This window comes from Gossypium hirsutum, chromosome A11 (genome assembly GCF_007990345.1).
Source record: "Gossypium hirsutum isolate 1008001.06 chromosome A11, Gossypium_hirsutum_v2.1, whole genome shotgun sequence".
Taxonomy (NCBI): domain Eukaryota; kingdom Viridiplantae; phylum Streptophyta; class Magnoliopsida; order Malvales; family Malvaceae; genus Gossypium; species Gossypium hirsutum.
In genome coordinates, this window is record NC_053434.1 from 109232360 (window position 1) to 109249331 (window position 16972).

General features: G+C 31.8%; 1 protein-coding gene and 1 long non-coding RNA gene across 2 annotated transcripts; one reads left to right on the plus strand and one right to left on the minus strand.

Annotated features, from left to right (window-relative positions):
- The first annotated feature begins 8945 nt into the window (after window positions 1-8945).
- LOC107888809 (L10-interacting MYB domain-containing protein-like) lies at window positions 8946-11437 on the plus strand. Its single transcript, XM_016813042.2, has 3 exons — window positions 8946-9154; window positions 10061-10420; window positions 10514-11437. Exons 2-3 carry the CDS (start codon window positions 10061-10063, stop codon window positions 11177-11179), a joined length of 1026 nt encoding a protein of 341 aa, XP_016668531.1. The 5' UTR covers window positions 8946-9154; the 3' UTR covers window positions 11180-11437.
- A 535-nt stretch (window positions 11438-11972) lies between these two features.
- Window positions 11973-12534, minus strand: LOC107888819 (uncharacterized). Its single transcript, XR_005905017.1, has 2 exons — window positions 12398-12534; window positions 11973-12077 (listed from the first exon to the last, which is right to left on the minus strand). It is a non-coding gene; the product is annotated as an uncharacterized lncRNA (long non-coding RNA).
- Between the last annotated feature and the right edge of the window lie 4438 nt (window positions 12535-16972).

Below are 16972 nucleotides of genomic sequence, written 5' to 3' on the forward strand. Positions count from 1 at the left end.
TCGCATTAATCTTCTTAAACAAATTGAACATTCTCATGCAGCAACTTTGTCATCGGCAAAGCTATCTTCGAAAATCCATTTACAAATCTTTGGTAATAACCAACCAATCCAAGGAAACTATGAACATCTGACACATTCATCGGTGTTTTCCACTGAACAATTGCTTCGATCTTTTTTGGATCAACTTTAATTCCATCTGTTGAGACAACATAACCCAAAAATACAACCTCTGATAACCAGAATTCACATTTACTAAGCTTCCCGTATAACTATTTCTCCTGTAATACTTGCAAAATAATTCTGAGGTGTTGTTCATGCTCGGATTCAGATTTTAGATAAACCAAAATATCATCAATGAAAGCTACAACAAACTGATTTATATACGGTTGAAAAATAAAGTTCATGAGATCCATAAATGCTGTCGGAGCATTTGAGTCATCACTAAAAATTCATAATGACTATACCGTGTACAAAATGTTGTTTTTGGTACATCACTTTCTTTCACTCTCAACTGATAGTAACCCGATCTCAAATCAACATTTGAAAAGACAAAAGCTCCTTTCAGTTGATCAAATAAGTCATCAATACAGGGTAAAGGGTAACAATTCTTAATTATCAACTTATTCAATTACCGATAATCTATACGAAGCGCATTGAACCATATTTCTTTTTTACAAAAAGTACTAAAGCTCCCCAAAGCGATATACTAAGACGTATAAAACCAAGATCCAATAAGTCTTGCAATTGTACTTTTAATTCTTTTAACTCTGTAGGTGACATACAAGATTAGGGTATTGACACTGGAGTTGTACTAGAAAACACTTCAATTGCAAACTCAACTTCCCGATCTGGTGGTAATCCTGGTAATTCTTCAGGAAATACATCAGGAAATTCACAAACAGTTCAAATTTTACTACATTGACTTTCAACAAAATCTGAATTGATAAAATAAGCTAGAAAAGCTTCACAACCCTGATGACGAAGTTTATTAGCTCAAATTGCTGAAATAATACGAGTTGAACTATTTGTTTGAATACCATTCACCTCAATCTTAGCACCATTTTTACTCTGAACAACAAACTTTTTTTTACAGCAACCCAAAATCACATCGTGCTCCGTAAGCCAATCTATACACAAAATTATATCAAAATCACCAAATGGAATTATTAACAAATCAACAGGAAAAGTCATATTTTGTATCATTAATGTACATCTCTTACACACCTAATCCACTAACACAGATTGTCCCAATGGACTAGACACCACTATAGACGTATCAGATTTTAAACTTCTCGACTCAATCAATTTAGCATTAACATATAAATGCGAAGATCTCATATTTATCAAAGTATAAACATGTTCTGAACGTAATAAAAATATACTTGTCACAACGTCATTTGCATCACCGTCCTCACGGGTCCACACAACATAAGATCAAGTTGGCGTTCTGGCCTCTGACTGTTGGGTAACAACATCATTTCCCTTTCTAACATCACCTCTAGAAAATGAACCATTTCAACTTGACCCACGACTTCTAGAAGCATGCACAGATCTCTGAAAAGTAACAGGTGTAGCATTTTCATTTTTCAGACAATCTCTAATAAAATGTTCTGTAAATCCACAACGAAAACAACCTTGAGTTAATTTCCAGTATTCACCACGGTGCTTTTTCCCACAATGCTCACAATTCAGAATTTTAGTATCCCAAGATGGACCTTGTACACTACCTATAGACATAGTTGGCTGTCTATCACGATTTCTATCAATTCTGTTTGATTTAATATTTGATCTCCAGCTACCACGAAATTCTTTTAATCTCTTCGATTGTGGATTTGAACTAGCAACTCCAAGACACTTTCCAACAGTACGGGTATTCTCAGTCTTTTTATCAAAACCCAGTACTTGTTCTACCATTCTTTCCCTTTCAACTAGATCTGCAAACTCAGTGATTTTGTGTGATACCAACTGTACTCACAACTCATTGCGTAAACCACGCAAAAATTGCTTGCAACTGTCAACTTCAGATAGCATAAACCAACTAAGTCACAAAAATTCTCGTGCATAATCAACCACAAACATTTTACCTTGTTTCAACATCAAAAACTCTTATCTTCTGTCTTCAATATACAATTCACCCACATATTTCTTTTGAAATTCCTTTTGAAAGAATTCCCAATTTACCTGATCTATTGATACATGGCGTGTCACTGACTACCACCAGGTATATGCTTCTCATTGCAGTAGAGAAATAGCACATAATAAACTTTCTCGTGGATTACACTCAAGTTGCTGTAAGATTCTTTTGGTAGATTCAATCTAAATTTTAGCTGTAAAAGGATTAACTCCTTTCAAACCTAAAAATTCTATTGCACCATACTTATGTAATTCTTTAATAGAAGCTTGTCGAACAGTATGGGTAGATGTCATAGCGGATGTAGTTCCCGCCACTCTTTGAAGAGCATCAACAATAGCTCTAAGTAACTGAGAATCATCTCTTTCCCCAATATTACCTCATTTGGCATTAGCTTTTTTAATACTAACAGGGTTAATACTTGGTGTTACTGATTCGATTTCATCTAATTCATTGGAAACATCATCTTCGATATACATTTCTTGATCAACATCATCATTATAATCGTCTGACATTTTGAACTATAAAACAAAAACAAATATATATATCAGCATCCAAATCTTAACTCAATTCGACTCACTTATGGCATGTATCTCTAAACTCAATTTCGAGCTCGATTTAATCCAAAATCGGCTAAACCTATAAAGTTCTGATACCAGTAATTGTAACACCTTTAACCCTTATTCGTCACCGAAACAGTGTTACGAAGTATTACCGACTTTTTAGATTAAATACGAACAGTACATATCATAATTAATTATATTGTCCCTTTTATGAGCCCTCGGGGTCCAAAATATGTGTTAGAAATAAATTGGGACTAAACTGGGTACTTAGAGAATTTTTTCAAAAATATCAAAAATTTTAAATGAGTAGAGGACACACGCCCGTGTGACCAGACCGTGAGACACGCTCATGTATCAAACCGTGTGGGGTATTCGAAATAGGGGCACACAACCGTGTCGCAGCCTATGTCCAAACTTAGGTGCTTACTAACTTGGGTCACATGGCCAAGTCACACGCCCGTGTGCTAGGCCGTGTGAATATACTGACTTGCATTAATAAGATATAGGGGTCACACAGCCAAGTCACACGCCTATGTGCTAGGCCGTGTGCCATACACGGCTGAGACACACACCTGTGTCTCTATCTGTGTGAAAATACCTGAGCATTCTGTTTTGAAATTCTAAAGTTGCAAGGGACACACGGCCAAACTACACGCCCATGTGTTAGCCGTGTGTCTTACATGGTCCAGTCATATGCCCATGTGTCTGATCGTGTGGACTCAAAATGAACCTTAAACATCAAGTTTACCATTCCCTGCAATCTTGGACACTAAGCAACATAAAAACTATTCGTTCAACCAATTTAAAACACGATAAAATACATTTAAAACATGTCAAAACAGTCAACCTAGGTATCAAACCAATGTACCCTCATAGTTACTACAATTATATCATTAAGACAAATCATTAAAACATCAATATAGTCTATATTATAAACATACCATTTTAAGGCTTTAAACGCAAACACTTGCTTATAGATATATGTCAACAAACATTAAACTTATAATATCATTTACATTCAATCCACCAAATGATTAATATTTAGACACTCTAGGTACATGCCGACAAATAGAAAAACATCACCACGTTTTGAGTTAGGGATCGTCGATGGATACTGAATTAGCGATCAAACTTAAGTACTTAACCTACGCACGAAAAACAAAACCGTACAGTGATTATTAACTCAGTGATATTTCTATAATTCGAATATTTAAAAGAAAAATATAGCATACACATTTAATTAATCAATTCATAAACAAATCATTCATAACATATTCAATTCTCATCATTTGCTATCTCAAATAACTTTTCACAATATGATGCACAATTCATATGTCTCATTTCCATTTCACATTCGATATTGTCCAATACCAATCATAATATCACTTCATTTAATTACCTCTATTAACACGACTCAAACTCGGAATTGGACAGATACACGGATCCAACCAAAACACACCAATTTGGCACTAGAGTATGCGCTTTTAGGACAACTAACCAAGAAGGCAGATGTGTACAGCTTTGGTGTAACACCCCTTACCCGAGACCGTTTCTGGAGTCGAGCACGAGGCATTACTTAGCTTATCTTACCAGTTCGGAGCATAAAAACTAGGTTTGAAAATTTATTTCATTATTCGCAGCAAATCTGTCTAATCGCGCAGCAGTTACTAAATTAATTATAACTTGAGCTACAGAACTCGAAATTTAATCCCGTAAATTTTCCCTGAAACTAGACTCATATATATACTCACCATAAAATTTTTAGAATTTTTGGTTCAGCAAATTAGTACAGTTTATTAGTTAAAGTCTCCCCTGTGTCACAACCAGACTGCCCTGACCTCTAGTCACTAAAAATAAGTTTTCTCACTATAGGATTTTCATATGAAGTTCTTACTTGTTTCTATAGAAAATAGACTCATTAAGGAATCTAAGCATGTAAATTTCAACTCATAACCATTTTTTGTACAATTTGTAATTATTTTCTAAACTCATAACAGGGGACTCCAAAAATAGTTCTGACCCTATCTTACTAAAATTCACATATCTTGAAATATAAATTTCTTTTTTCTACACCGTTATTTTTCCATGAAAATAGACTCAACAAGCTTTAATTCCATATATCATTCACCCTCTAATTCACTTTATACTATCTTGGGTGATTTTTCAAATTCACGTCACTGTGCTGCCTGAATTCTGTTTCTTTGCAAAATTTTATCCTTTCATGATTTCCATGCATAATTTACCACCTAATCTTTCATAACAACAAACACCTTCATCCTTAATCTTTTTAATAACCATACATCATCAAATACTTACACATCACTCATTAGCAAAATCATCACTACAAACATACAAAATAACTAAATCCTTATACATGCCATAACTTAAACGTGTTTCGATATAAAATACCGAGCAGTTGTAGTTGATAGTGAGGACGATCTCCGACTTCTTTAGGATCCTTGAAGTAGCTTTGCAATACTATAAGAGAAAGAGAAATAAAAGCAGTAAGCATAAAGCTTAGTAAGTTTACTAGCAAATAAATAACAATATTTAACTTAAATAATTAAACTCAATGTCTATATCTCTAGTTTACTCTTTAGTTAATCTCATACTAATTCTCTTACTTGTTTACTTAGAATATTTGTGTGCATAACTTACTCAATCCTTGCTGCATCGTTGAACATCAATTGATAGTATAATAAGTTCTTAAGTCTTACAACTTACCTGAGCTTGCCATTTATGCTTTAAACTGAACTTTCATGAACATGATTCGTTTACAAGCCCGTTGAACTACATTGGAATAATAAGGATACTCGGGTCTCTTCTGATAATAACATGCCAAAGCCATGTCCCAGACATGGTCTTACATGGGATGTTCTCGTGATGGTGCCCATGCCATGTCCCAGACATGGTCTTATAGGGGACCTCTCATCTCGGTGCCAACGCCATGTCCCAGACATGGTCTTACATGGGACCTCTCGTCTCGGTGCCCATGCCATGTCTCAGACATGGTCTTACAGGGGACCTCTCATGATCTTAAGGATGCCAATGCCATGTCCCAGACATGGTCTTACATGGGATCTCTTTACCCAAATGTCATGACATTCGTATCCAGTACCATCCTTATGTATCAACGGGACTTTTTAATTTTAATTCTCTATCATTTCATGCTTAGATCATCATCAAATAAATTCATAAAATAAATTCATAATTGCTGGAAATTAACAGCATTAATAATAAATATTGAAATATTGCATTTATTTACCGTAAACTTACCTCGGTACCAATTATAGCCAAATTTACCAACTTAGTCTTCAACTTTATTCTTCCCTTTGTCTAACCTCGAGTTTCGTACTTCTTGATCTAAAATAGTAAATTTAACTTATTTAATAATCACATTCATCAAAATAGCCCTCGACTCTAACTTTTTGAAAATTACAATTTTGCCCCTAAACTTTTACATAATTACATTTTTGCCCCAAGGCTCGGAAATTAAACTTCATCTCTTATTCTTATGTTTTATAACATTCTGAACATTTTTTTCCTTCTATGGCAACATCAAATTCTAATTTAATCCCTTATCAATACTAATTTTATTTTTGCATTCTAACTCTATATTCTTTCTTAATTCTTACTATAAACTCAGTTTAATTCTTCAATTTCCCCATAAATCCCTAATTTTGAGATTCTTTCAATTTAATCCCTATCAATTCAAAACTTATATTTTATTTTACAAATCAATCTTTTACTAACTTCTAACTTAAAATTCAATCATTTTAGCCTCTAGTTCATCAATTAATTCAACATAACTCATGTCTAACAATCTACTAACTTTCAAAATATCAACATAAATCAAGTAGTATTTATCTCTAGGATTCCAAAAACTCAAAAATTATAAGAAAAAGACTTAATTTGACTTACCAATTGAGCTTGGATCCTTAAAACCTTAAATTTCCCTTTTTCTTTTTCTTTCTTTCTTTCTTTCTTTCCTTCCTTCTCTGCCCGTTTTGCTCTCTGTTTCTTTCTCTGTTTCGTCTCTTCTATTCTGTTTCTTTTCTTTCTTTTTTCTATTCTTTCTTTTGTTTTATGTATATATATAATATAATATAATATATTAATGATAATATAATATAAAAACATAATCATTACTATAATATAATATTTTTTAACACATAAAAATCTCAGATTTTTATACTTATGCCGCCTCAACTTTGGAAAAAGGAATAATTGCCTATTTGGTCCTTTTAACTTTTCTTTAATCTATAATTAAACTTTTATCCCTATTGCAATTTAATCCTTTTTCATAATTAACTATCGAAACATTAAAATTTCTTAACGAAACTTTAATATTATCCTATTGACACTCCGTAAATATTTATAAAAATATTTACGGCTCAGTTTATAATATCGAGGTCTCGATACCTCGTTTTCGACCCAATTTACCTAATAATTTCTTTTAAATCACAAAATTCACTAATTCAAAAATATTTCTAACTTCTTCATCGAATTTAGTGATCTCAAATCACTGTTCTGACACTACTGAAAATTGGGCTGTTACATTTGGGGTGCTTCTGCTTGAAATAATAAATGGTAAAAGTAGTAGTAAGGCAGCATTTGGAGTGGAGTTCATGCTTCTTGTGATGTCGATGGAGGAAGAAGGATTTGATGATGACTTCTTGTGTTCTGTGTGTGATTATCTAGGGAGTCATGAATCAGAGGCCAAAATGTTTTTAGTTAAAAGTAAGAAGCATAGAAAAATTTGGCTTCAAAAATTTTCTCAGGGTTGAAGATATTGATACTTTTATGTGGTGTAATATTATGCACTTCGACAATGTTGTTACTATGTGGTGTACTACTAATTATGTATTTGGATAATATTATTTCTAGTACTCATTATGGTTTCGAAGCAATTTATAATTATTCAATATTCTTACTAGTACTCATTGTGGATAATATTTTTCCAATTTATAACGATCAATATTGTAGCTTATTATTGAGTATTATTATAAATAAATCATTGCAATATATGTAAAAACAATTTAAAATATAAAAATTTATTAATATATATTAATATATGTAAAAAACAACTTTTCCGGAAAATATTTTCAAGAAATCTGTCAAACAGCAGAAAATATTTTACACAGATTCAATCAAACACCAGAAAATATTTTCCTGTAAGTCATTTTACAGAAAAGTAAAACATTTTCCAGAAATCATTTTACGGAAAATATTTTACTGCCAATCAAACAGACCCTTAATCAATGAACTAGATCACTTCACTTGTCATAATTCCCACAACCTTTACTCAAAAACATGATGTGACCACTCTTGGTCTTACTAACCCAATTTCTTCAAACATGGTTTTTGAGATGTGACACATTCTTTAGAGGTTACAATAGGATAAATTTGAAGGGGTTATGGACATCCATTTATTAATGGATTTACAACACTTTGAGTGTAGTAATTACTCCAATTCTTACTCTCCCCTTAAGAATTGAAAAGTGTAATTAGAGTACTCCAATTACATTCAATTCGATGGGGCCCATCAATTATAATAGTTACCCAAACATGTCATCATCGTGTAATTACAAGCAATTACACCAAAATCCAATTATCAGGTAGCTTTCCAAACACTATCTTACATAATCTTAAAACATTTCTATTTTAGAAAAAAAAATTATGGTGTTTAAGTAAAAAAAGATATAACATTAAATTTAGACCTTAAAGTTTACATATTTTGTTAATTTGACCTTCATTCTTTCTTTTAGCTAAATTTGACAATTAAACCTTCAAAAAAGGTTAAATCATTTTTTGAAATAGAAATGATAACTAAAATATTAAAATTTTAACTATGTTGGCATGGCAATCCATATGTACTTCATGTCATATTATTTTATATACCATGTTAACAAATAATTTAAAAATTATAAAAATATTTTAAAAAATACAAAAATTCGTAAAAATTAACTTGAATTATATGTGGATTTACATGTGAGCTGTCATTTAAAAAAAATAACATTTTAGTCAATTTTTTATTAAGAAACAGCAATTCAACACTTTTCAAAGGTAAAATGATTTTTTTAAGAGATTAAGGGTGAAATTTAGTTTAAAAAGAAAAAAGCCAATGGATAAAAGATGTAAACATAGAAGAGTAAATATGATATTATACGTAAAAAACCAATTTCCTTTCTTTTTTTTCTCAATTTTCTGCCAAACAAGACGTTAACAGCTCCACGTGGCATAATCGGGCATTGCGTTCAAACGCAATCCCAAACGAAATTCGCAATTCCATCTCGTGACCGCGTTTGGGACCAAAACGTCCATCAACGCACGCGTTTGGGCAACCGCAACAAAGTTCTCTTTCCCAGATTCATCACTTTCTCTCCAACAAAAATCTCAATTCTCTTCCCTTTATTTCATGCATTAAACCATAGATTTTTCATCCTCATTTTGACCCAAGGTACCATTTTTCTTTTCGTTTGTTTCTTCTTTATCAACCCACCAATTTGGGGTTTAAATTTCGTCCGTGATGATAAAAATAGATTCTTTTGTGTTTTTCATTTCTGGGTTTTTTATTTTAATGCTTTTTGATTAATGGATTTTGGTTATGTTGTGTTGCTCTGCAATTTTCCTCCAATGAGTTTGTTTGTTTCCGTGTTATTTTTTCATGGCTTGAACAATGAAGAGCTAATTATTTTATTTATCTAATTATTAATGTATTATTTTAGGGTTTCAAAAGTGACTATTATATTCACTTGTTTTTTTTTCCCTTGTTGCGTGTCTATCTGTGTTTCAGCATGTATGTAAGAATGAGAGTATATTTATGTATGAATGTGCCTTTTTTATGTCTTCATGTACGAATTAGTGTATTTATTTATGCATAAACGTGTCTTTTGTATGTAAGTAAATGCCTCTGGGTCTGTTAATGTATGTATGTATGTATGTATGTATGTATGTATGTATGTATGTATGTATAGAGGAGTGTTACTATTTTGTAAGAGTATTGAACCAAGTTCAACTCTTTGATTCGAGGACATGGATGCACCTAGTATTGGGAACCATATGTGTATCTGCAAACCTACAACTTTTGCATGCGAATGTGAGCGATTGATGCTACTGTGAGTATGTGGCTGTATATAAACGAATCTGGAATCTTATTGGCTTGGTCACTATCGGATATGTTTGGTTGGTTGAACTGTGATTCTCTGATTAAAGTATATTTTTGTTCGGAAACGGAAATGGCTTATACTTTGATGATCTTAAGTTCTTAATAGATGATTTTTTTTTTCTATTTCTTTTGTGTTTCTATAACTGGCTTGTTTGTATGATTCTTTTTCTCTTTTAATTTTGAAAAACTTTGTTATAGATGAAGAATGCTCGAATTCTTACGGTAGAGGTTCCTCGAGGTAGGAGTAATGAAAAAATCAAGGCAGTATGGGACAGGAACTTAACGATGATATTCTGTGATCTTTGCATAAAGGAAAAAGATCATAATTGTAGGCGAGGAACTTACTTTAAAAAGGAAGGGTGGTCGAGGTTGGTTGCGAATTTTAACAAAGAAACTGGTAAAGAATATGAAAAGTCGCAGCTGAAGAATCGATGGGATCTACTGAAAAAAGAATGGAAGCTATGGAAACAGCTCAAAGGGAATGATACCTGTTTGGGTTGGGATCCTAATAAGAACAATATCGATACTTCAGAGGCATGGTGGGAAAAAAAGTTAAAGGTACATGATTGATTTTCATAACGAAGATTTTATTAATCCTTTTTTCTATTTTCTCGTATATAAGATCAATAACACTCATGTATAAATGTGCAGCTAATGCCTGAGGCTACAAAGTTCAAAAATGGTGGTATTGATCCAGAATTAGAAAACAAATTAGATTGGATGTTTCAGGGTATCAATGACGACGTAACTTTCACACCCACATTTGGTCTACCGTCGATTGATGGAACTGATGATGATGAACCGCCTAAAGTAGAGGTTGAGGAGGTTGTCGCTGTAGAAGATATTCAAATGTCGAAAAAGGCAATGGGTGAACATTTCAATGAGATGGATAACCATTGCATGGAACAGAATCCTCAGGCTCACTCCGAATCCGAGCACCAGTCAGAGCCACCGAACCAGAAAAAGAGATCTCCAGAGTCAGATTCTTCTCATCTCAACAAGGGTAAAGAGAAAGTACCAAAACTAGTTGGGAGGGTTTCAAAACTATCTAGGCAGATAGATAGATTGTGTAGTGCAGCCGAAAGTATGAGTACGGCAACTTCAGCCAAGATAACTTTTGAGCCATACAACATTCCGGAGGCAATTCGAATGCTTGATAACATGGAGGAAGAAGTTCCGAAGATGAGCCAATTGTATTTTTTTGCCACGAAGCTGTTCATTGACAAGGATAAGCGGACGGTATTTATGTCATTGTCAAGTGATATCAGAGCTTGGTGGCTTAAAATGGAGATGGAGGAGAGCTCCAAGGCTGCTTAAAGGTATAAAATGACCACAATGGTGAGTACTACCAACATTTTATAACTTAATTTCAATGTATTTGATCAAGATGATGATCGTGATGAAGCTAGGAACCTAACAGTTGGATGATATCTCATCTAGCTTAATTATGTTGTGGGACCCTTCTTGCCTTAAGGTTTGTGGGAAATGGCTAACAATCTCCATTTTGATGTAGATAGATTAGTTAAATGTATGTTCACTTTTTATGTTTATTGGCAGTAATGAGTGAGTTTGATATGTTGATTAAGGGGTATTCATTTTGGTTTTGTGAAGGATACTGAACTAAGCTGAAATATGGTTTTATAAAAGGATTTATATATAATCCCATTAAAATCAAAACTACTTATTTTTAACAAAATTATAATGAGTTGATATCATTTAATACATTGTAAGTGCATGAAATATATAAAAAGTAGTAGTTAGTAAATGATCACATTTTTAATTTAAGAATGCCGTTAAATAAGTTTGAAGACTAAGCAATTGGCTTCAATGTCATGACCAAACAGAACACACGCAGAAGAAAAGAAAAAGAACTGTTGTTTTCTCTTTTTGGTTACAATGGGAAAAGCATTAAAGGTCCAAACATAGAATCTTATAAAAAACCTGTTAATTTACAGTTTTTTGATCCACTTTCTTTTTTCAAGCTAACACAGAGCTCCTAACAAAGAGAAATAGATGGAAATTTTTTTTTACTTCCACTAGCTTTTATTTCTTTTCTGATATGTTGATACTAAAGGGGCTTCATATAAACTTGAAATGCTTCATTGTTTTGGTTTAATTTGGGGTGAATGAGATTCTACCAGTATGGACCAGAGGACATGAACATCCTCATCTGTGCATGACTTCACATCTTCATATAAAATATATATCCCTCTACCTGAAATTCACCCGCAAAAAAAAAAAAGAAAAAAGAAAAAAAAACAACTATAAAAATATGCTCAATCATATAAAAAAGAAGAGACAGCCATGAAGAATTATAAGTTATAACCACCGTAGAGAGTCATGTTACTATGGCTTGAGTGTAAGTATCAAATACGTGTATATATTCTGTATTCATGTCTAGGTATATGTCGAACATAGATATCAGATAAGAATACTTTAAGAAGGTGAAGATTCAGATCAATGTAGCTAAGAAGTTATGAAGATCCTTAATGGTGAATGAATGAAGAATGCATATAGTAAAAAATGAAACAGTACACTAGCAGAACAGGCAATGAAAAATAGCAAGTACTCTTTGTTGGAGCAGAGTGCATGCGAAACCAGAGCTTCTTCAAGGGGAAGAGGAGGGATCTGAGCCACCCCATTTTGGAAAAATGGAGTGATTCATGGTAGGTGAAACAAATGGAGCATTTAGAGGGGGGAAATCCAGAGAGAGAATGTTGCTTTGCTTAGACAATGGTGAATTATTGATTACAGTATCTAGCACCATATTTCATCTTTTTTGTTGCAGGCAAAAGGTACAGAAATGGCAAACGAATTTAATGTTTGGTGATGTGTCTTTTCACAAACCTTTCCACCTTGTAGCATGAGGAACAAGACTCAATGTGTGATATATTCAATCTTTTGTCTCAGATTCCCTACCTTATACCTCAAGTCAGAGTTTAGACCAAGGCAAACCCCATTAGTGCTAAGTCAGTGTCATGTCTCCGAGGGACAGTTGACCAGTGACTCATAAATGCAGTCAAATTCTAAAGCCACTTTCTTTCAATCTGCGTTTTAAGACAAGTTTATCAGAAATAAATAATACAAAATAGGTTGCATGTAATGATCCTGAGATTTGGTCATGGGTAGTGAATACTACAGTCAAAAACTGGGTTGGTATTTGACTATGACAATATCTTGTTGTGTTGGCATTTAGGGAGAGAGTTTTGAATTGATAGAGGTTACAGGCCACCTGACGAAGCTTCTCCAGGCATTGGGCATGCTCTTTTTTTTCATTTATGCCATAGCCGCACTTTGGAAACTTCTTCTGGACAAACATTACTTTTCATGTTGCTCAACAATTGCTTGACCTTCAAGTAATATATATCACTGAAATATTCATGACATATTGCTAAGTATTAGATTACAGGTGCAGCTTAGGGTGTAATCGATTCAAGTTGAGCAGAGCCTGAATACTAGTAATATCGAATTTGATGCGAAATTTAGAGTTTAGTATTCGATTTTTGCTTGATCAAACATCTATTTTTAAATTCATTTTCAATTTTCATATTCAAGCTCTGAGTTGTTCATATTCAAGCTCAAACTCGGCTTGATATTAAGCTTAGGGTCAATAATATATATTGAGGGGTAATGTAATTCTATAATATAAAATATTAGGAACAAAAAGCTCAATAAGACTTGCAAACTATTCGAGTTAAGTATTATTAAGCTCAAGTTTAAACTTAGCATGGTAATTATTGAATTGAATTTAAATTTTTTATTTAGATATATTTGTTATTTTAAATCAATATTTAGAATTCAAATTGAAAAATACTTTCATAATCATAACAAAGAAATAGTATAAAGAGCTGCAAAAAGAATGAAAACATTTTGAATAATCTAATTGAATCATGACAAAAGGGCGATGTATTGAATTTTAAGTTGGAATCCATTGGTCGTATGTTAATCTTTCTTAAGAATTGTCTGAGTTCGAATTGTATTGTATGTGTTGTCTAAGAAACAATGATTAGTAAAACAGTCAATTATGATGAAGGAGAGCTCTGTACACTAACATTGGATCATGAAAATGAATGGTGTTTTTTAATTAACGCGGTCCAAATTCTTTTGAAACCAATACAATCAAAGAGAACATAAACAAAAATAAAATTAGAGTAAGGATCGATAATTAGGAACAAGAAAAGTGAACTCTTGAAAAGATTGAGGAGGGGCGTTTTGATAAAAAGTGACTGCCAAAAACATGAGGAAAAAATGGACATAGTAGATGGAGGAAAGAGGTGCAATTATCGGTTAACAGAAGTGGGTACACGAATAAATCTCTTATTGATTTCGATAATTAAAATTGTATGAGAAATTTGTGCAAAAACACTTGGGCAACATCAAGAGTCGACAAGTTCATAAAATTATCAATTAGTTGTGAGGATTAAGTAATTATCAATGAACCGATTAATCTTGAAATCAAAAATCCAAGTAAACATATATTTTTTAAAGTTAATGTTTTAATGTTTAATTACAAAATCATGTGATGCTCTCATTAAACATTAAAGGCATAAAAAATGAAATTAAGTTAGATTTTTTGACGAGGGTGTTTCATCCTTCACTCAAATCTTAAACCCAAAACATTTAGTGAAATGGGATGTAGGTCAGTTGATTTTAAAGATAATAGGTTTAGAGATGTGTTAGATAAATGTCGTAAAATGATGTATTGGAGATGAGATGTCTTGGGGTTATTCATGTGATAATGGAGAAGGTAGTTTAGTGCCCCCATGTTTACAAGAAAGATAAGTGGATGTGCTCATAGTCAGAGTAAGCTCATGTCATTTTTTCTCAAAATGAGGATCACAATTTCAATGGGATAGAACAAGTTCTAAATGATGGGACTGAAAAAGAAAGATGAAAGTCCATGAAGACATCAACGAGGTCATGCTATGCAAAATTTTGAAAAAAAAAACATTAAATTAAGGCAGGAAAAGTGCTTCAAAAATAAATTATAAATCAAAATTTAAAATATAAAAAATTTTTAAGTTCAAAAATAAATATAAAGTAATCTTAGGACAAGTTGAGAAAATATGGGTATTGAATAAATTGTTGGGATTGCGAGTTGACAACAATACTGATGAAATAATAGAAAAATTAGCTAGGATTGAGGTTTGAATATTGAACAGTTGTGAAATTAGGGGGCTGGGCCGACCTCTTAAAATAAAAAAAAATTTACATGGCACTTTTAAAATTTTTAAAATTTTAAATTAGTAAAAAAAAATACATTTTGGCCCTCCTAAAAATATAAAAATTTAATTTAATTTTTTAAAATTATAAAAATATAATCTATTAAAATAATAAAATTATATTTTTCTATCATAAAAGTTACATTTAATTCCGACCCCTAAAATTAATTTTTGATTTCGCCCCTCATAGTAAAGTGTTGTTAAAGAAATCCATTTTGTTTGAAAAGATATAGAAGATGATATTTGAAGTTGATGCTTTGGCAGCAAATAACATAGCCAAGGGATTTATAATCATAGGGGATAAACATTTTATTAACATCGACTAGCTGCTATATAGAAGTAGTTGCTTACGCTGGTGTTCATATGGTTTATGTGGTGGAGTTTAAATGACCTCTATTTTATTAGAATTAATATGCACTGTTTTGTCTCCTATGTTGATTTGCTCAAATTGGTAGATTTTTCATCTTACCATTATTATCTTCTTACGTGGGAGAAATATAATTCTGAAAAATAGATTTGGATAAAAAAAATAAGATTTGTTTTCTAAGTGGTTCGGGCCCTGGATAGGATTTTTTAGCACAAGCCTAGTTTGATCCGTCTTGAATTAGTCTATACTTTTTTTGTTAGTCAATTATAAAAATAGTCACTTTTATTTGCCTCAGATTACATTTTAGTCACTTATGTTTAAAATGTTCTGTTTTAGCCACTTACATTATTATTTTTATTACGAAGTGGTCACTTTACAGTTAAACTCCGTTACCTCCCTAACAGCGGTCCTACGTGGCAGTTCAAATGGGTTTTAAATGCCAGCTTGGATGTTTAGTTATTGGGATGAAAATAGGTTTTTAATTAAATAAATTTAATTTAGACTACCATGTAGGATATCCAAGTTGGCATTTAAAACTCATTTAGATTACCGCGTAGGACCGCTATTTGTAAGGTAACGAAGCTTAACGGTAGAGTGACTACTTTGCAACAAAAATATATCGTAAGTGACTAAAACGTAACATTTTAAACATAAGTGAGTAAAATGTAATTTGAGGCAAACAAAAGTTACTATTTTTGTAGCTTACCCTTCTTCTTTTTTGCTATTGTTTTCTTACTGTTTTGCTACCATTTTGTTGTTGTTTTGTTATCATTTAGCTATTATATTATTGCTATTTTGTTGTTATTGGTTAGATATTGTATAACTATTGTTTTAGTGTTAATTTTGCTACTATTTTAGAAGCATTTATTTTCTAAGTTCCAACTAACTTAGTTATTTAAGTATAAATATTTTTTTAATGTATTTTCAATTTGTTGAGAAATATTTATATTAATATTTTTAGTATATTTAATGTATTATATTTTTTAAATTTATTTTGATATAAAAATAATAATCTAAAAAAATTAATACGCATAGGCCTGATTGGGCTCAAGTTTAATATTTTTAATTTGGACTGAACTTGAGCAGAGTTTTAGGCCCATATTTAGGTCGAACACGAGCCTAGAAAACAAACCTGAGCTATAATAGGATTTATGTGTGTGTCAAACGGTTTTTTTAAATTTTTTTACTCCACTTTCAATCAGCTCTTAATCTCTTACAATAAGATTAATTTGTCCTCATATAACTATTCTTAAAGAATAAAAAAAATTATGTATATTTTAATACAATAGCTATACCTAATCATAATTATATTTATAATTTATTTATTATTGCAAATATATTTTATAATTAAGTAATTTTTAGAAATTATTATTTTTATAATAAAATATTTTAATATGAAGTGATTTATAATTTTATAATTTTTTACTATTTTATTTCTAAAATATTTTCAAAACTAATTATTATAAAATTATTGATTAAGTCATAGTTACAAATTATTATGGCATCAATTTAGTTAGAAAA